The 21,851-nt window shown below is 46.2% G+C and overlaps 1 protein-coding gene across 1 annotated transcript in view; it reads left to right on the forward strand.

Moving 5' to 3' along the window:
* Positions 1-21,851, forward strand: part of MAP7D3 (MAP7 domain containing 3) — a 948,456-nt gene that overhangs the window by 350,140 nt on the left and 576,465 nt on the right. Inside the window, 1 exon segment of the mRNA XM_029607816.1 lies at positions 11,728-11,832. Coding sequence (XP_029463676.1) covers positions 11,728-11,832 — 105 coding nt within the window.

Raw genomic sequence — 21,851 nt, forward strand, 5'->3', positions numbered from 1 at the left:
GAATCCAGGTCATGATTCAGAGGACGTAATCCCATCTACTCTTCCGCCTGTCCTCTACTTCAGGTCTAGCTACTCAAGCCATGACCCAAATTACCAATATTCTATCTCATTTCCTACAATCAGTAGAAAAATCAAATATTCCACCTCAACCGGCTAACTTGCCGACGATTCCAGTGGTCCCTACCGTACCGGATCCGGTATCCAAGGTCCATCCAGTACCACATTCATCCCCAATTGAATACGATACTGATTCCTCTGCAGATGATTCCATGGGCTACCCATCCGATCCTGCAGAGGTACCTCCAGAACCATCTTCACCCCCAGAAGATTTATCTTACTCTCAATTCATCGAGAAGGTTGGCCAATTCGTAAAGGTTGAAACCAGGAAACTACCTGACCCACGTCAGGAAATGATGGGCATATTGAAGATTTTTTATGCCCCCACAGAACCGATAGCCCTATCTCAGCATTCTGTTCTCACACAGCTGATAGAAAAATCCTGGGAGACTCCACTGTCCACAACACCAACATCCAGGAAGATAGATATGAAATATAAAATGAAGGATTCTCCTTTTCATGCTTCCACTCAGCTTCCGCATAACTCGATTGTTGTTGAGTCGACGATGCAGAAGGCACGAAAACCTCGTATTCATGCCAATACACCATCACATAAAGACCATAAGATGTTGGATGAGTTTGCAAGGAAATCCGTTAATTCAGCAATGTTAAACACGCGTATTCAGAATCACCAATTCTATATTACTCAGTACCTGTTTGAAAATTTACAGGCACTTAAGTCGGACCTACAGCAGAAATTTCCGGATTTGGCTTTACCTCCTCAATACCACAGCATGGTAGAAGGCTTAAGGCACTTGCTCAGGACCGTTTATGAAGGATTTGATATCTTATCAAGGGGTTCAGCAAACGCTCTGGCTGCACGTCGTCTCGCATGGCTTCGTTCCAGTGTCATACGAGACGATGTCCATGACAAATTGGCAAATTTGCCGTGTCGTCCAGACAACCTTTTCGGAGATAAATTCACTGAGATGGTATCGAAGATTAAGGAGCAGAAGACGGCTGTCCTCTCCTTAACTTCACCACATCAGCTATCCACTTCTTGACGACAATATCCTAACCTCGGGTTCATCCCTTCAGGTCATTTGAACAGTTTTCAAACAACAAACCTCAGCCCTTACCAACCTTCGAGGCAACAGCCGTACCAACCTCAAGCGCCTCGCCAAAGGACAAGGGCCCCTCGCCCTCTTCGACAACAGGCAGACCCTCAACCCGCCAAAACTCAGACCAGTTTTTAAGAATTCCGCCGCCACCATCTCATCACCCCCCAGTCGGGGGTAGATTGTCAAATTTTCTTCCCGCCTGGAATCATATCACATCAAATCAATGGGTGTTATCGATCATAGCCCACGGTTACAATCTTCATTTCTCATCCCTCCCAACCCTTCCACATTGGGTTCCGCAAAAAACAATTAACATCTCACAAAGAACCTCTACTGAAAGAAATTCAGAATCTTCTACAGAACAACTACATTCCGAGGTTATCTTCCCAGCAATTCCGTCAGGGATTCTACTCCCAATACTTCTTTATTCCCAAGAAATCAGGGGGACTGCGGCCGATACTGGATCTGCGTTCCCTGAACAAACATCTCTACAGGGAGAAATTCAAGATGACTTCTCTCAAATCCATCCTTCCCTTTCTTCAACCAGGGGATTGGATGTGCTCCCTGGACTTAAAAGATGCGTATGCGCACATCCAAATGCACCCCAATTCCTGGTGTTATCTATGTTTCCAGGAGAACACTCAACATTACCAGTACAAGGTTCTTCCATTCGGCCTTTCTTCTGCCCCCAGAGTCTTCACCAAGTGTTTAGCAGTGGCGGTGGCGCACCTTCGTCGTCAGGAGGTGCAAATATTTCCTTATCTGGACAATTGGCTCCTGGTAGCCTCCAATCAGACTCTGCTGCGGGACAATCTCCTACGCTGTATCTCTTGCCTAGACAGTCTAGGCCTTCTCATAAACTACAAAAAATCACATATGCAGCCCACTCATACCTTACAATTCATAGGAGCCGTCATCGATACGATATGGAACAAAGCTTTCCTTCCCCATCTGAGAGCATTGACGCTCTCTATACTCTTGCTACCGATCTCCTTCAAACTTCGACGACATCAGCTCGCCATATCCTAACCCTTCTCGGCCACATAGCAGCGTCCATATATTAGTCCCACACACTCGACTCCACATGCGTTGCTTACAGTGGGGCCTGAAAAACCAATGGAGTCAATTCCTCCACCCATTGTCTACACCCATTACCATGACGAACAGTATGAAAACAGACCTTCATTGGTGGATTTCTCCGTCCATACTGCAGATAGGGGCGTCATTGAGACCGTTACGTCATCATTTCATACTAACCACGGATGCCTCCCCAAAGGGCTGGGGAGCTCATCTCGACCAATTAACAACTCAGGGTTTACGGTCAGCATACAAAAGGACTCAGCACATCAACCTCTAGAGCTCAAAGCGGTCAGAAACGCCCTTCAAGCTTTCGAAGAATCCCTTCGAGGGAAGATAGTCATGATTCACTTGGACAACCAAGTCACAATGTTTTACATAAACAAAGAAGGAGGGTCCGGTTCCTGGAATCTTTGCAGGGAAGCAGTCCAACTACTGGAGTGGGCTCACCAACGAACAATATCTCTTCAAGCAACTTATAATCCTGGAATTCAAAACTCCAGAGCAGACAAACTCAGCAGGATATTTTATCCTCACGAATGGCAGTTGGACAAGAAAATAGCTCAACGCCTATTCACGATTTGGGGGTCATCCCTCAATCGACCTTTTTGCAACAGAACGCAACACACAACTGGAAAATTTCTGTTCAATTACCTGAGCTCACAAAGACTCGCGTCGGATGCCTTTCTCGTAACTTGGTCTCACAACCTACTGTATGCGTTTCCCCCGATACCTCTCATCTCCCGTACCATACAGAGATGCATAGAAGACAAGGCCGATCTAATCTTAATAGCGCCAGCTTGGCCCAGACAACCATGGTACAGCTACCTAGTTCGACTATCGATATGCAACCCCCATTTCCCTGGGAAACAGCCCTCAGCTGCTAACCCAGGACAACGGATCTCTCCTACATCCTCTTCATTCCTCCCTACATCTCACAGCCTGGAGGTTGAGCAGGTCACATACCAGCACCTAGATATTTCTCCTGCTCTTCAGGACATATTGGTATCCTCGAGAAAACCTTCAACTCGACTCAATTACAAAAGAAAGTGGTTCCTCTATGCTTCTTCGTGTTCAACAACGGAAACAGACCGTTCACTTGTCCACCTGAACAGCTTCTCTCATATCTGCATTTACTCTATAATGAAGGTCTAAGCGACTTCCTCACTCCGAGTTCATTTAAGTGCTATTGCACATTACCATACTTACGTTAATGGAGAACCCATTTCGTGTCATACTTTAGTATCCAGATTCATGAAAGGAGTACTATGTCTACGCCCTCCATTGCAAAACCACCAGTATCATGGGACATTAACATAATCATCGAACAGCTAACGCTTTCCCCCCTTTGAGCCATTATATACTTGTCACCTTCGATACCTCTCATGGAAAGTTCTCTTCCTGGTTGCTTTAACATCAGAAGAGTAAGTGAACTGCAAGCACTAGTCCATGCAATTTCACCATGACAAGGTGACTCTTTGCACTCAACCCCAAAATTCCTTCCAAAGGTTATTTACAGTTTTCACATTAACCAGACCATAACCTTACCTATTTTTCAACCAAAACCTCATGCAAATGACAATGATAGAAAACTCCACACTTTGGACTGTAAATGTGCCCTAGCCTACTACAAGCAGCGCAACTACTTCACCTATCAGACCTTCGCAACTCATTCTATCTCTCAACCCAAATGCACAAGACCGTCCGGTGACTAAACGAACGCTTTCCCACATGGATTTCAACTGTATTCAATTTTGCTACCAGCAACGGTCGCAAACCTTTTCTTTCACTTCAATAGCGCACCAAGTTCTTGCACTGGCAGCTTCGATGGCCCATCTCCATGAAGTTCCCATCATAGATATTTGCAAAGCTGCAACATGGTCATCGCGGCACACTTTCACATCTCATTACTGTTTGGACAAACAACTGTGGATGATGCAGTAATGGGTAGTACTATCCTATAGAAGAGCACACGTTCATCGCATTTACAGCCTTCATAGGAACTGTCCGCCTAAAGACTTTGTATTGAGCAAATTACCAATCAATCTACATGACAGCTCAATACTTCAGCTGGGGACTCCCACGACAGCATGGCTAATTCAAGCACGTTTGCTTACCGTAAACGGTGTTTTCTGTAGATAAGCAGATGAATTAGTCATGCTTACCCACCTGCCTCCCCGAACAGTTCCAGCATCACCTGCACTTGCTTTAATACTGACTGAAGAGCCTGAGGTGAATCAGAGATGATATAGAGAGGGAGCACCCGGCTGAAAGACTTTGCTATACTTAGAGAGCTCCGTCACCTAGTGGCACCAGAAGACGTACCCAGACAGCATGGCTTAATTCATCTGCTATCTACGGAAAACACTGTTTACGGAAGCAAACTTGCTCTTATAGCAAATTAAGACAGTCCTTTCTGTATTAAGGGAGTTGAACACTCAAATGATTTTTCTAAAATACTTCTTTTCTTAAAAAAATTTGTATCAGAGAGAACTGGGAGATGAGAGCATACCCTGTGTGTCTTCTATTTCCCTCTTCCACCTTTTCTCTTCCTTTTGTCTTGCCCTTAACCACCAGTTGGTGAGAGGTGGTCAGGCTAATTAAAAGCCCTCTGGCCTTTCTTTGCTCTTAATTAATTCCATTTTAACTGCTTGTCTTCTGAGAATGCGGCCATTTTAGTAGAAAAGCTTGAATGGTTCTGCTTCCTTACTACAGGAATGATTGTCTCTACTTGTGACAGTATTTTAATTTAGCAGTGAATAGGAGGCCAAAAGAGGCTATGTAGTTTTGAGGGGGCATGCCCCTTTAATTTAAAAATGTTTTGGGGCTATTGCAAGTCTTAGTTTTAAATTATACAGAATTTTAGTGGGGAAAAAATAACAATTTTTTTTGCATATTTTCCTATGATAATTAAGTATTGCCACTGCCCTAAATGTTCCAGCATAGTCTTATGAATTAATTTTGAAACTTGTGATTGACTGTAATGATATATCCATAAAAAAATAATTCAAAAGCAGTAGTAAATTTGCGCATCAGTTTAACAATTCATTCCTGAGCATTATTTTTTTTTCCTCCTAGGACAAGCAAGATGGTAGTCTTCACACGCGGAATGACATCATTAGATGGAGCCTGGCACGGAAACTTCTGTCAAAGTTTCTAGAACTTTGACCAAGTGCTTTGAGCATGCCTAGCTTGCTACTATCCGTGCATTCATGCAGGGTCCCATCTTCAGTCTCTCGTTTTCCGCGGAGCATTTGTCTCACGGATGTGGAGCTTGCGCTTTTTCTACTTTGGAAAACTTCCAAATTGAGCCTCTCTCGGTTGTCTTCTCTTGCCAGGTCCCATCGATCATTCTCCAGTCCTTAGTTAGAAAGCGACATGGTGATTTCCCGTTCTTTATGGTTGATCACCAACGGTGCCGTCTCCCGGTGGCTGCCGTCCATCGACCGCTCTCGATCTCTTTTTTTCGATGGTGTCATCTGGGTTCTGCCACTGAACCCAGTGCCCCTGTGTCCACACAGGACCCTTGAGGTCTGTATTTTGTGCCTGTGAGCGTTGCACGATGTACGCAGCTGTTCTTTTTGCACCCAGATGATCCCCAAGGGTCGCCATGTGCGCCTTGATAAGATGGAGAATTTGTTTGGGCCCAAGAAGTCTTAAGCCCTTGACTCCTAGGGGTAAGGAAGACCCTTTAAGTACCAGTCCTGTCTTGCCATCTCCTCTACCGGTTCCCCAGATTGAGTTAGGGGCTGGGGATCGGCCCATGCTATTTCTTCCTATTCTAGGTCTGGTTCATTGCCATCGCCCTCAGCGCTGGGGAAAGACTGGGCTGAGCATCGTGGGAAAGTGATGAAGCACGGTCATTGGTCATCTTCCTCCCATGACACCATGCTTGGGAAGGCATCGACAGAGATGCCCCCGAAGCTGCCCCGCATCGACAAGGCATCGACCTCCATCGAGACTGAGGGCCCGAGGCGGTCCCCATCGGTTCCGGTGTCGGTCACCTGTCTCCCTCAGGATCCGAGGGAGACCCCAGGTACCACCTGTTCCTCCTCCTCAAGCTGTCCTGTCATCGGCAGCTTTCGAGGAGGGTTTAGAGTGCAAGGTGTGGTTGGTGGTCGGATGAGCTCTACAAGGCATTGACCTGCTGGCCCCTTGGGGCCACCACCACCACAGGCGCCTGCACAGTCTGTGTTGCACCATTGCTAGAGTGTTTAGATTTGTTCCCATCGCTGATTCCTCGGATAAGGAGGGCCAGTGATTATTCCTCCGCGGGCCCCTCCACGCCCGCATGCACTGAAGCAGCCGGGTCCATTGACACCGAGATGACACTGGTACCGGCGAAGCCTCTGGTGCGCTCTGTGCTTTGGGTGCCCCCTCCGGACCCTGGATGTCCTTCGGGCTGTCGGTGCCTTCAGGGCTTTTGTTTGGTTCTCTACTCGGTGCCTGCGAGCCAAGGCCACGTTTCAAGCTCCTCCACCGGTGTCACCGGGTGATCTAAGTGAGGAGGAGACCCCCTATGACCCATGGGAAGATGAGTCTTCCAAGTCTTCCTCAGCGGAATCTGAGGTTTACCTTCTGTGCGCCATCCCCGCTGGATGAGAGGTGCCGCTCTCCTCCAGAGGACCTGACATTTGTAGATTTTGTCCCGGGCCATGGCGGAATCCGTACCCTTCCAGCTCCAGATGGAAGAAGACTCTGGCACAAGATGCTGGAGGACTTTCAATTCGTGATGCTCCAAAGGGAAATGGTGGCAGTCCTGGTCTACGACATTTTCAAGGAACTGTTTGTGTCCGGCTCTGGAAAACACCCTATTTCAGTTCCTCCCGGTTTAACGGGAACCTGACTCTGTATATCTGGTTTCATCCCATCACTGGTTTGAGTGGCATCAGCTTCCTCAAACAGTCTGTGTGGTGGAGTCCGCCCTGGAAAAGGCTGAGATCCCACACCATGCCTCGGCTCTCCAGGATGTGAAGCACAGGGCCCTAGGGTGCCCTGGGGCTTAGTTTTCCAGGGCTCCATATTGGCAGCTCGCATAGCCGGCTACCAGCTGTATATGAGCCAGTATTCCAGAAACCTCTGGAAGCAGGTTTCAGGACCTGGTAGGCCACCTTCCTGGTAGGCCACCAGCTACAGGAGATTTCCTGAAGGTTGTGCAGCAAGGTTTTGAATGCGACAAGCATGAAGTGTGGTCTGCATATGACATCTTTGAGACAGTGGCCAGAGTAGCTTGGAGTAGGCATTGGTGCCCATCATATATGGCCTGCCTACGAGCCTCTGGCTGGAGGTTCAGGACCGATCGTATCACGGACTTGCCTTGCACCAGAGAGAATCTCTTCGGTCATAAGATTAAGGAGGCAGTAGACCAGCTGAAGATCATCATGAAACCCTGCAACACCTTTCAGCTAACACTTTCCAACCCACAGTTCTCAGGCAAAAAGTCTTCCAGGCAGGGGTCTTGGCGCCCTTTTTACTGGCCAAGGAACTACCTTGCAGCCAGTAGAGTATGGTTCTCAACGCCTTGGACTGAGGTCCCTCGCCCTAGACAGGTGCACAACCTAGCCTCAGCATTTCAGCCTAGCCCTGCCACGGGGTTTGGACTGGCTGTGAGGGAGCATAAGCCACACACCTGTGCCTGCGATGGCTGACCCTCCGATTGTGGGATGGCTGCGGTCTTTTGCGGACCGGTGGACGAGGATACCGGTTGCATTTCCAGGAGTTTCCTCCGGACTCTCCCCCATGCCCCTATTGGGGATCCTTAGTGGATCAGGAAATGCTGCTCAAGGAGTTTCTCCGCCCTCATATTGGCCAGGGCAGTCGAGCCAATTACATCCAGTCAGTGGGGCAGTGTCTTCTACTGCCAGTATTTCCTCATCCCAAAGAGAACAGGGGGACTTCGTCTGATTCTGGACTTGAGGGCCTTGAACAAATTCCGCAAGTGGGAAAAGTTCAAGATGGTCTCGCTGGGTGCCCTTATTCCTCTCCTGCGAAGGGGAGATTGGCTTTGCTCCCTTGATTTAAGAGACATATACACCCACATAGAATTTCCCGTGTCCACAGAAAATACCTCAGGTTTGTAATGGCCGGGAAGCATTTTCAATACCGGGTGTTGCCCTTTGGGTTAGCATCTGCTTCCCCGTGTCTTCACCAAGTTCCTTGCAGTAGTGGTAGCCTATATGAGGCAACTGCGTGTGCAGGTTTTTTCCTATCTGGATGACTTGTTCATCACGAACCCCCCCCAGGCATGGGGACACTGCAGCCCTTGGAAGTTACCATTCGTTGCTTTGGAGACCTTGGGTTTTCTGATCAACTACCCGAAGTCCCAGCTTGTCCCATCAACCACAACTGGACTTCATCGGGGCCAGGTTTGACATATCTCAGGCTTGGCATTCTTGCCCCGGGATTGAGCATTTACTTAGATTTGCTAGCAGGTAACAATCTCTTGATGTCCCTAGGTCACAATGCAACACCCCTTGGGATATATGGCTGTGACAGTCCATGTCACTCTCCTTTGCTTGCCTACACATGCGCAGAGCACAGTGGACCCTGTGATCTCAGTGTCACCAGCCACTCAGAGTCTTCGGGTGCACATCTGAGTCACTCTGCTGCTTCGGGACTCCCACTCATGGTGAATGATTCCATCCAACTTGGATATGGGAGATTCCATTTCAGTTTTCCCCCGCATCAAGTGTACTCACCACGGATGCTTACCACCAGGGCTGGGAGCCCATGTTGGGGATCTTCACACCCAGGGTCTTTGGTTGTCACAGGAAACATGTTGTCAGATCAACTTCCTGGAACTATGGTCGCTCTAGTTCGTCCTTTGGATGTTTTGGGATCGTCTGGTCAACAAAGTGGTCCTCATCCACACTGACAATCAGGTAGCATTGGTGTATCTGAAACAAATAGGGGGGGCACAGGGTCCTTCCTCCTCTGTCAGAAAGGCGGTCAAGATATGGTCATTGGCCCTGTCTCAGGGCATCTCTCTTCTAGCCATGTACCATGAAGTTAGCAAGTAGCACATTTAAGACTAATCGGAGAAAATTCTTTTTCACTCAACGCACAATAAAGCTCTGGATTTGTTGCCAGAGGATGTGGTTAGTGCAGTTAGTGTATCTGGGTTGAAAAAAGGTTTGGATAAGTTCTTGGAGGAGAAGTCCATTAACCGCTATTAATCAAGTTTACTTAGGGAATAGCAACTGCTATTAATTGCATCAGTAGCATGGGATCTTCTTAGTGTTTGGGTAGTTGTCAGGTTCTTGTGGCTTGGTTTGGCCTCTGTTGGAAACAGGATACTGGGCTTGATGGACCCTTGGTCTGACCCAGCCTGACGATTTCTTATGTTCTTACCTGCCAAGACAGGAGAACGTACTGGTGGACAACCTGAGTCGGTGTTTCCACTCACATGAGTAGTTTCTGAAGCAGGAGGTAGCGGATTAAATCTTCCGTCTTTGGGTGATCCTGTACGTGAACCTCTTTGCTTCTCCCAACAACAGGAAAGTAGATTGGTTCTGCTCATTCACTTGGGTGGACGGCAGACCCCTTCACTGGGGCAGGGGCCTCATGTATGCCTATCCTCTTCTTGCCTTGGTATTGAAGACCCTCCTAAAACTCCAGCAGGACCATGATTCTCATTGCACCCTGTTGGCCCCTGCAAATCTGGTTTCCTCTCCTGCAAGATCTCTCCCTGAGGAAGCTGATCCATTTGGCAATATCCATGGACCTAATAATGCAGGATTGGGATAGGCTGCGCAATCCCCACTCCAGGCCTTGTCCCTCACAGCGTAGATGTTGAGAGAGTAACCCTACAGCCCCTGGATCTCTCGGAGGGTGTGTCTTAGGTCTTGCTGGAGTCCCGAAAACCTTCCACTAGGAAGTCTTATAGCCTGAAGTGGAAGAGGTTTTCCGCTTGGTGTGGGAGCAATGGGTTAAACCCATTTTCTTGATCCATCTCCAAGCTGTTAGATTACTTCCTGCACGTCTTGGAGGCTGGCCTGAACACTACCTCTGTCAGGGTTCACCTTAGTGCCTTCAGGGCCTGTCAGCAGAGGGTAGATGGTACATCATTTTGGTATAGCCTTTAGTGGGCCATTTCATGAGGGGTCTGCTCCTGTTGAAACCTCCCCGGAGGCCCCCTGCGATCTCCTGAGACCTCAGCATTGTTTTGTCCACTCTGATGAAGCTCCTTTTGAACCCTACACTCTTGTGATCTGAAGTACCTCACTTGGAAGGTCCTCTTCTTGGTGGCGATTACTTTGGCATGCAGAATCAGCGAACTTCAGGCTCTGGTGTCATATCCACCCTACATGAAGTTGGTCCTACATACTTACTCTAAGTTCCTTCCGAATGTGGTGTCCAACTTCCACCTAATTAGTCAAGTGTCCCACCCACCTTCTTCCCTAAGCCTCATTACATTGGGGGGGAACGGGCTCTTCATAGCCTTGATTGCAAAAGGGCCTTAGCCTTCTACCTGGCATGAATGACAGGCCACAGATAATCCATAAAAGTCATCTCTTTCGATAAAAACAGGTCGGGGGTTGCTGTGACCAAGCAGACTTTGTCCAGCTGGCTGGCCAACTGCATCTCTTTCTGCTATATGCAGGTGGGCCATGCAGCTCGGGGGCCATGTCAACGCTCATTTCATTCGGCCCATGGCGGCTTTGGTGACCCAATTGCGAGCGGTCCCCGTGGACAAGATTTACAAGGCTGCAACATGGAGTTCCCTCCACACCTTTGCTTCACATTACTGCTTAGACAGGGAAAGCTGTCGGTCTTGCAGAATCTTTTCAGTAACTAAACCCAACTCTTCCTGCCTCAGGCCCTTTTTCCGGGTTCAGGCTGACTCCCTTTGTTCCAACAATATTAGTTGTTGTGTCCGTTGGCACTTAGTTAAATGCTGCTTGTGCGATGATTGTATGGGAGCAGCCTGTAGCTAGGTATTCACCCACATGTGAGGACTACCATCCTGCATTTCCTAGGAGAAAGCAGTGTTGCTTACCTGTAACAGGTGTTCTCCTAGGACAGCAGGATGTTAGTTCTCAGGACTCACCCGCCACCCCGTGGAGTTGGGTTTCTCCGGGATTTGTTATTTTATATTGTCATAATTATATATTACGAGACTGAAAAGGGACCCCGCATGGACGTGTGGATTGTGGTATGCTGGGCATGCTCAGTGTGCTTGGTCAATGTTCTAGAAATTTTGATAGAAGATTTCCGTGCCGGGCTCCATCTTATGGTATCACTCCACATGTGAGGACTAACATCCTGCTGTCCTAGAAGAACACCTGTTACAGGTAAGCAAATCTACTTTATTGATAAGATCAAAGAAAAAAATCTCAGAAGAAAGCTTTCAGGATATAATACATTTGCTTCTAAGAGTAGTGTCCAGGAGTTATATGAGAGGCCCTTTCTTAGGACACTTTTTGTAAGATATGAAGATAGCAATTATGGCATTGAAATGTTTTTTTTACAGCCAGCAAGCGCTCTACCTCCACCTCCAACCTTAAGCAAACAGAAATGGTCATTAGCAAACGTTTATCTTCATCGTCTGCAGTACTTCCAAACTCTTCTGACAAGAGTAAGGGGTTTTTATCATTTTGCCTATGAACGTATTCCCCTATTTGAGCTTTACAACTTATGTTTAAATTTGTTTAATAGGATATCTACAGATACATATAGCAGAGCGTTTATTTGTTCCTGTTACGTGCTATACAACAACATAGATTACAATAAACAATAAAATTGTTCTGTTTATATATGCTCCCCAGCATAAGTACCTACCACCCCCCCAACCCATGAATAAAATGAAAAAAAAAGAGATAAGGTAAGATGAGCAAAAGGGGGTAACCCATACATTTCAAACACATTTATAAATAATTACTTAGGACTAAGCTACGAGCTCGATGAGGTAACAATAAGGCATCCATAAGTCCAAAATCAGTTTCTTCCTGCTTTGGCGGACCGGAATGACATGACAGTTCCATAATCATTAAATTATGAATTCTGTTTCTCCAATGCATCACAGTATAATACACAGAGTTTTATCAGTAGAAAAACGTTGCCAATCCATAGACCTGGACCCAGAAAAGACAAATCTCCAAATAGGGCCACGGATGCATTAAAGGTCACTTTCTGCATACATAAATAACTTCTTCCAGAATGTTTGTATTGACCCACATGACCAAAATTAGAGAGCAAGTATGCCCTCTTCCAAACCACATTTAACACAGTTGTCGGAATCAGTTAATTGCACTAAATATACTTATCTTTATTTCGGATTTTTATATACCGGCATTCTCAATACAAGTATCGAATCAGGTCGGTTTACATAGAACAAAACTGTCGCAATAAAGGCGTTACATTAAACAGCGTTTCTTAACATATGAGTAACATATAACATATCATATAAAAATATAAATAAATAATACAAATTAAATATTACATAGACTATAATAATAATAATAACTCGTCAACAGGACGTAAATAAATACAAAGGATGTTTAAGGCATGAGTATATATCTTGAATAATTAGAGGGGTAGTCTAAATTGTGATATGTGGGTACATAGACCTTGTTGCTGTGCAAAGTCCGAGTTGTGCATGAGTAAAAGGAGATTGATGAATCAGAGAAGGAGTCTTAAACAGGTGTGTTGTTCAGATCTGACGTGGTTAGATCTGGAGGGGAGTATGGCTGATCGAGGATCTGATGTTGGACTATTTTTCTCTTTGACCGGTGTCGGAGTGATCTTGTGATTCTGTGTAGGCTTGCCTGAAAAGCCACGTTTTTAGGTTTTTCTTAAAAGTTGGATGACAAGTCTCTTGGCGAAGATCCGGCGGTAATGAGTTCCAGAGGGTGGGCCCGGCTGTGGAGAGTGCTCGTTTGTTCGTTTGGTTTGATCGGGGGAGCATATAAGGAACCTTTGTAGTTGTGCCTGATGGGTCTTTGTGAAGTGTGAGGGCGGAGTTGTGAGTTTAGATTTAGGTGGGCAATGCCCATGATATCCTTGTGGATCATTGATAAAGTCTTGTAGGTGATTCTAGCTTTTATAGGAAGCCAATGAAGGATGTGAAGAATAGGTGTTATGTGGGCTCTTTTATTTGTGTTAGTGAGTAGTCCTCGCTGCGGCATTCTGCACCATCTGTAAAGGGTCTTGTGGATAAGGCTGGAAGGCCTAGCATAGAGAGTTGCAGTAGTCCAGCTTAGACAGAATTATGGACTGGACTACTAGCCGGAAGTCACTGAAGTGAAGAAGAGGTTTAAGATTTTTTAGCACTTGGAGTTTGAAATAGCATTCTTTAGTTGTGTTGGTAATGAAGGATTTAAGGTTGAATTTGTTGTCGAGACGCACCCCCAGGTCTCTGACGGAGGTGGAGTGGTTAATAGTTAGTTTTGAGAATTGTGTAGCGCTTTGGGAGTTGGTAAGGGTATGGTTTTCGTCAGGTGAGATGATGAGGATTTCTGTTTTGTTTGGATTGAGTATGAGGTTCAAGCTGGATAGCAGGGTGTCGATAGCTTGTAAGCAGTTGTTCCAATGTGCCCAAGTTTTTTGCAGTGATTCTGTGATGGGCATGAGGATCTGGATGTCATCTGCGAAAATATAATGTTTTCGACATATTTGCTCTTTGCGACATATATGCTCTGATTGATAAATCCAAAAACAAGAGACATGTGAGGGCAAATACAATATATAAAAAAATCCTCACCAATTTATGAAATGCTGAAAATAATCTGCAAGGAGGAAAAAAAGCTCAGAAATCTTAGTCTATCAATATCAGGGCAATAAAAGTTTCAATCATGGGTCTAAAAAACCTCCCAAACCTCTCCTAATTTTATTTTATTTAGAAAATTGCTTTTAATCTCTTTAATTTGTATTGATTATTTAAATTTTTATGTTTTAGTTTTTGTATTTTTGTATTTTGAAAATCAATAAAGCATAATAATTGGCTTGACCCCGTGCTGGACTTAATGCAGAGATGGAATATACAATAGATGTAAACATAATGAAGATGCAATATCTGACAGCTAAACTCATGTATCTTATATTAGAACAAATTAAAAAAAACTTTTTATAGCACTTCTCTTATGGATACCAAAAAAATTGTTGTACTTGTCTCATCATTGTCCAGTTTTCACAAGGAAGAAAAATGTTGTACATCAAAGCACTAGACTCAGAAAAACAGAGCTGACTAAAGAACTAATGTTGGCCAGTGTTTCGCCAGGGTCTGCCTCAGGGCTCTTCAGCATTCTTGTCTTGATTACCCATAAAGATTTTAGAGCAAAAATGTTCACAGTGTTTTCTAACAATTAAATTTTTCCTAAACCAATACAAAATATTTGTCAAGGAAGACAGAGAATCAACAAACTAAATAAAATCTATACATTCACATCATTACAATTTTTCTCTATCACACATTTTTTAGTGGCAGTACTCCACTGTCTACTACTTGTTTCTAAGAGTTCAGCAACCACCCATGGCATCTCATTTCATCATACAAACCACAGACATATGATCACTATCCAATAAATCTAAGGGTTTGATTGGATTCTTCAAAACCCTCTCCAGATTAAAGAGAATGACCCCATGAATCAAAAGAGAAAGTTCCTTGAGCCGAATAGAACTCGACGCCATTCAGTGAAAACAGAAAGTCCCATAAGATCAAGAGAACTCAACTTTAACATTTCACACTGTTCCAGTGAACGCAGTAGTTGAGCATGGGTGTTCCCTTTCATAACCTTCTGACACTGTCCCGTGCCAGACATATCAAGAAATGGGAGGGAATGTACAGTCACAAATAGAACATTAGTTTTGTTGGATTGTAATTGGTTGAGAACTGATTGAGTCTGTGGTATGTCCCTGTTCTGAAAGATGTATTGGCATAACAACTAGATTTCATCCATATGTTTATTGGAATATAAAATAATTTGAAGATTGTTTGTATTGTGAGGTAAGTTTACGGGAAAGACAATATTTTCAGTTAAGGTATCTGTTCCTTCAGTCTTGTCCTTCTGACAGAGAAGACTGGAGGAAGGCATAATTCAAAAATCTCACAGAGGGAAGAGACTGATTCTGGCTTACTGCAAGGGACAAAGTCACAGAAGCTCTCGCTACTCTGTTGGATGGGATACTTTCTACCAGGGAGTCAAGAACACAAGAGCTCCACTGCAGATGGTCTACTTGACTTGTAACTTGAGCTTAATTTTAAAGGGATCTGGCCTCACTTCTTCTCAAGCCTCTTATGGCATCCTCTTTGTCTTGTGTGTTGAAGGCTGTCTCCTCAGAACCAACATCAGGAAACCTTTCTTCATGGAGAGGGTGGTAGATGTATGGAATGCCCTTCCGGAAGAGATGGTGAAGACGAAAGCAGTAAACAAATTAAAAAAGGCATGGGATAAACACTGTAGATCCCTAAAGGCTAGAGGTGGAAATGAAGAAAAGGGTGCATGGTGGGTAACCTGCATAGAGCGACAGCTACTTCTTCTAAAAAAGACATGGGGATTATTACCCTGAACGAATTAGCTTTCATGATTTTGATGCAACTACAACATCGTTCTCCGCTTTGACAGTTGGGGGGTGGAGGAGTAGTCTAGTACAGTGGTTCTCAACTTTTTTTGGCTGGGACACACCTGACAGATGGTTCTCACATGCGTGACCACTGAACATGTGAACATGTGACCAAATGTAAACATGCACTGTGCATCCACAGGAATCCCCTCAAATGCCAGCAATGAGTGCAAAGCAGATCTAGCGCATTACCCTGTACAACTCGCCATACAAAAAAGATATTTCCTAGCGTGTAGCAGATGGACTCAGAACAAGTGGGTATAGTGTGCTCGTGCTAGCAGTTGGAGACGGATCTGACGTCAGCACGGGTACATATACCCCCACAGGAAGTGAAGCAACTCAGTAATTTCCGTCTCCAAAGCAGTTTGGAGCACCTGCATGCTCGCTGAGCGTGTTTTCCAAATCTACTTTCTACTTTCTCCTTTCCAAATTTCTCAGAAGATGAGCCCCGCACTCCTGCGGTGATACCCTCGGGTTCCTCCCCCAGTTGAGTTTCCCGGGGTGATTTCCGCGATCCCTCGGTGGTCTAAGCGTCGGTCCGGTGGCCGAATCGCGGCAGGGATCTAGCCCCCGAGCGAGAAGGGCTCGGGCCTGGCTGAGAGGCGCCTCGGTCCCGGCGTGGACTTAGCCCCGAGCGAGACGAGTTTGGCGGCTTAGAGGCAGCGGGTGCATTTCCTCAAGCGCGGCGGTGAAGGTATTTCCCCTCTCCCCCCACAGCCGGAGACCGCCCAGGTTCCAGCCGGGAAGCGCCGAGGATCAGGTAAGGCGTACATCTCTTACTTTTTGGTCTCCGAGGTACGAGGATCGGCGGCGTTGCCTGCATGCGGCACGCCGTGGAGGTCGCCATTTTGTCTGCCTTGTTCAGGTATTGAGCGCCCATGATAGGCGCCTGTCGATGGGTGCACAACACAGCATATTATTGAGCGTATATTGCTGACCGCATATTATTGAGCCATATTGTATATTATTGAGCGCATATTGTATATTATTGAGCGCGTATTGTATATTATTGAGCGTATATTGCTGACCGCATATTATTGAGCGCATATTGTATATTATCCCAGGACAAGCAGGATGCTAGTCCTCACATATGGGTGACGTCACTCACGGAGCCCTAATGACGTCACTCACGGAGCCCTAATGCGGGAAAACGTCTGGCAAAGTTTCTAGAAGCTTTTAACTGGCAGCCTGGGGCTACTGAGCATGCCCGGCATGCCATGATATTCCCTGCCACAGGGGTCTCACTTCAGTCTTCTTTTTAACGCGCTGCCATCGACATCGCGGTCACAAGAGCCCTGTGAGGTTTTCCTCACAACGTGACAGAGAAAGTTAAAAATTTTCTGTACCAAATTTGCCCATTTTGGGTCTCATACCGTTTGTCACCAGCCGGTGACAACAACTTAGTTTTCGCTAACAAATTCAAAACTTTTTCCATCGACGGACATCGAGTCAAAATGTCATCAGGCTTCAAGAAGTGCCCAGCCTGCAACCGAACAATGTCCATAACGGACCCGCATATCGAATGCGTTCGGTGCCTTGGGGGGGAGAGCATGACATCGCTGCCTGTCGAAAATGCCAAGAGATGACGGCAAAAGGCAGAAAACTCCGCGAAGAAAAAATGGCACAGATTTTTCAAATTCAATCGGGGCCTTCACCGATGACTTCTACAAAATCATCGCCGGTAGGCCATACAAAAAAGATCCTGATCAAGAAAAGACTTCCGGAGGGTTCAGGGGATGCCTCTTCTCCAACATCCTCCACGTCATCGACAAGGTCGGTATCCGAACCACGATCGAAGCACAAGCACCGACGGCATCGGTCTATCCCGCCGCTCCCGCCGCCGGAGGAACCGATCGCTAAGAGGCACAAGTCTTCCTCAAGCACGGTTCCATCGGATCCAGAATCGATACCGTCGACATCACAGCAAGTATCCACTTCGATTACTGACTTGACTACTTTAATTAAACAAATAGTCACTGATGCCTTACAGCATCAAATTCCGGCGTCATCGCCGATGCCGACAACCATGTCGATGCCGACCACCGTGTCGATGCCGGCGGGATCGCCGATGTTAACCTACTCCTTTGATACCGGCTTCACAGCCGATGCCGGCGACTCCGCTGATGGTGCCGACGTCCCAGTTGATGCCGGCATATATGCCGATGCCACCGATGTCTTCATCGATTCCGCTGATGACTTCTTCGATGACGGATCCAGTTCCAACATACATACCATCGATACCATCGGTTCCTTTACAATTCCCGATTCCTTCGATGCCAGCCAGACCTATACCATCGATGATTCCAATATCGATGTTTACCTTCACTACTTCATCGATACCACCGATTACAAAATCGATGTCTCTCTACACCAGTGATGGCCAACCTTTTGAGCTCAGTGTGTCAAAATTCATAAAAAAACCGAGCATAACTCGGGTGGTGTGTCACTTCTAGAAAAATCCATAATTGTGATATTTGTAGCTCTAATTAATAACAAAGTTATAATTTTAATATATATACTGTATTTATTAATAAAGCAAAAACAAATAATTCTTTACCTTACCTGCTTAGTGACTTTTTTGTTGCTGAATTTCATCTGCTAAATCTTCAATTAAAACACTCTCTCCCCCTCCACCCAAACTCTTACTCCCCTGGATTTTCTCATACACACTCATGCTCTCACACTCACTGGCTCCCTCACATACACACACACCCAGGCAGGCTCCCAGTCATTTTCACACCACTCCCGCTCCATCCTCCAGGCAGGCACCAATTCATTCTCACACACACAGACCCCCAGGCAGGCACCCATGCATTCACACACATACACCCCCAGGCAGAGTCCCATTCATACACATGCACACACTGAAGGCAGACCCCCCTCTCTTTTGCCAGCAACCTCAGAACCTCTCTCATTCCTCTGCTGTCACTGTCACTGCTGCCACATGACTACTGGGGATGTTGCTATTCTTGCACATTCCCAAAGATTACATGTGCCAATCACTAAAAAGAATTTTTTTTTTACCTTTGCTGTCTGATCTTTGTTTTCTAATTGGTTGGTCACAGGCTTTTTTTTTTTCCACCTTCCCTTTCTTATTTTTTTTTTGCCAATTCCTTTTATATTGTCTTTTTTTCTGTTTCTTTTCTCTTCATCTTCTTCCCTCAAACACAGTCAGGTTCTCATTCTCACATGCATTTCTCTCTCTCACACACAGGCTCTCACTGTCACATGCTGTCTCTCATACAATCATTCATACACACAGGCTCTCACTGGCACATGCTCTCTCTCATACAATCATTCATACACACAGGCTCTCACTGGCACATGCTCTCTCTCATACAATCATTCATACACACAGGCTCTCACTGGCACATGCTCTCTCTCATACAATCATTCATACACACAGGCTCTCACTGGCACATGCTCTCTCTCATACAATCATTCATACACACAGGCTCTCAATGCACATGCTCTCTCTCATACAATCATTCATACACACAGGCTCTCACTGGCACACGCTCTCTCTTACAATCATTCATACACACAGGCTCTCACTGGCACATGCTCTCTCTCATACAATCATTCATACACACAGTCTCTCACTGGCACATGCTGTCTGACTCACACACACAGGCTCTCTCTCACTCCCACATGCTGTCTTACTCAAGCACATGCAGTCTCTGCAAACATTCAGGTCCTCACACACAATCTCTCAACTCATCTCATACACGCGCGCGCACACACACCCACTCACCCTCTACAGACCCTCAGCCTCTCTCTCACCTCTCTCGGCCTCCTCTTCGCGGGTCGCCGCAGGATGGGCTCTGCAGCGGCCCTGCTACCGGGCCTCTTCCTCTTCTCGGGCCGCTGCGACTTGGGATTCGCGGCGGCCCGTAAGCGCAAGCGATGCTCCTCTTCTGCACGCGCTGATGCTTCTCTCCTTCCTGCCCACGCGGCTCCGGCAACGTTACTTCCGGGGCCGCACAGGAAGGAGGAGGAGCATCAGCGCGTTTAAACGTGATCTTTTTCTTTGGGCTGTGGTGACGTGGGCCTCACTTCGGCCCTGCCTATCTGCCTGTCGCTGCGCCGCATGCGCCCGGGGGCATTGGGGGATACTAAAAAACTAATTTTAAAGGGTTGGCGCAGCCGATTAAAAAAAAAAAAAGGCTCGGCGCAGCCAATTAAAAAAAAAAATTTCGATAGTCCCGAAACACTACGCGTGTCAGCAAAAACGGTTCGGCAATGTCACCTCTGACACGCGTGTCATAGGTTAGCCATCACTGCTCTACACCATGGCACCGTCCAAGCCACCTTTGCCAAGAAGAACATCTTCCACACAAAAATCATCGGGGAAATTTAAACATTCTTCACTGAAGCCTTCTCCCACAGTTCCAGACACTTCTAGTTCTGAAGCACATTTACACAGCATTCTCACTAAGAGATATCAGGACCTTCTCGCTTCATTGCCCATAATGCCTGGGCAAGAAGAAGAGGATAGAGAGACTTCACCGGACCCTCAAGATCCCTTGCAGGGACCTTCAGGGATACCTCCACCTCAAAGGCCTGAACCTCCTCAATATCACATACCAACTTCTGATACTTCGTCAGACACAGAATCGGAGCCTTCATCAGAAGATTTCTTGTCTGAGGCCTCTCCACCTCAAGCCAAAAAAACAATCACCTCCGGAGGACCTTTCATTTTCATCTTTTATTCAAGAAATGTCTGAGTCCATACCCTTCCAACTCCAGGCTAAAAAGGATGAGAGGCAACAGATGCTTGAAATTTTACAGTTTGTGGATCCTCCTAAGCACAATCTGGCCATCCCGGTACACGAAGTGCTGTTACAGCTTCAGCAGAGGATATGGGAACATCCATGTACAACCCCTGCTGTAAATAAGAGGGTAGACTCTACCTATCTTGTTCAAGCAGCCCCAGGATTTGAGAAACCTCAACTTCCTCACAATTCCCTTGTAGTGGAATCCGCTCAGAAAAAATCTCGCAGAACCAGGACTCATGCCTCAATCCCTCCAGGGAAAGACAGTAGATTTTTAGATCTGATGGGAAGAAAAATCTACCAAGGAGCCATGCTCAACTCCAGAATTGCTGCATATCAGCTTTACATGACGCAGCACCAGAGAAATCTCTGGAAGCAGATTGAAGAGTTTCTACTCTCTCTGCCTCAACAACACCAGGAGGCAGCACAAATCATTATCCAAAAGGGCTTGGATGCAGGAAAGCATGAGGTAAGGGCGGCCTACGATGCTTTTGAAACATCCTCCAGAACAGCAGCATCCGGCATCAGTGCCAGAAGATGGGCCTGGCTAAAGGCTTCTAATTTACGCCCTGAAGTCCAGGACAAATTAGTAGACCTTCCCTGTCAGGGAGATAATTTGTTTGGCACCAAGGTGCAGGATGCCGTCGCCCAACTTCGAGAGCATTCAGAGACACTAAAACAACTCTCTATGCTGCCTCATGACCCTGCAACCCACACAACTCGCAGACCACCACGTAGAGAAGCGAAACGTCCCTTCTATCGCCCAAAGAGGTACTATCCTCCCGCTTCTAGGTCAAGACCTCCAAGGTCTCAACAAAGACCACAACAAAGACAACAACGGTCTGCGCGGCCCCAACCACCTCCCCAAACAGGATCTACTTCGGGCTTTTGAAACAAATTTCAGAGCACAAGGCCAATATTCCAATCCCTATGCCACCTTGCCAGTTGGAGGGAGAATATCCCATTTCTACAAGGAATGGACAACAATAACAACCGATCATTGGGTCCTGTCCATAATTCATCAAGGCTACCGCCTAGACTTTTACATCTCTCCCTCAGGAGTTTCCACCACAAAACTCCCATCTCAATCACATACCTCAATTACAAACAGAATTATCCACTCTTCTGCAAGCAAAAGCTGAGGAACAAGTACCACACAGTCAGAAGGGCAGAGGATTATATTCCCGGTATTTCCTCATTCCAAAGAAAACCGGAGGCCTATGTCCCATTCTAGATCTCATAAATCTCAACAAATTCTTAA

The sequence above is a fragment of the Rhinatrema bivittatum genome, chromosome 6, assembly GCF_901001135.1.
Source record: "Rhinatrema bivittatum chromosome 6, aRhiBiv1.1, whole genome shotgun sequence".
In the NCBI taxonomy this organism is placed as follows: Eukaryota; Metazoa; Chordata; class Amphibia; order Gymnophiona; family Rhinatrematidae; genus Rhinatrema; species Rhinatrema bivittatum.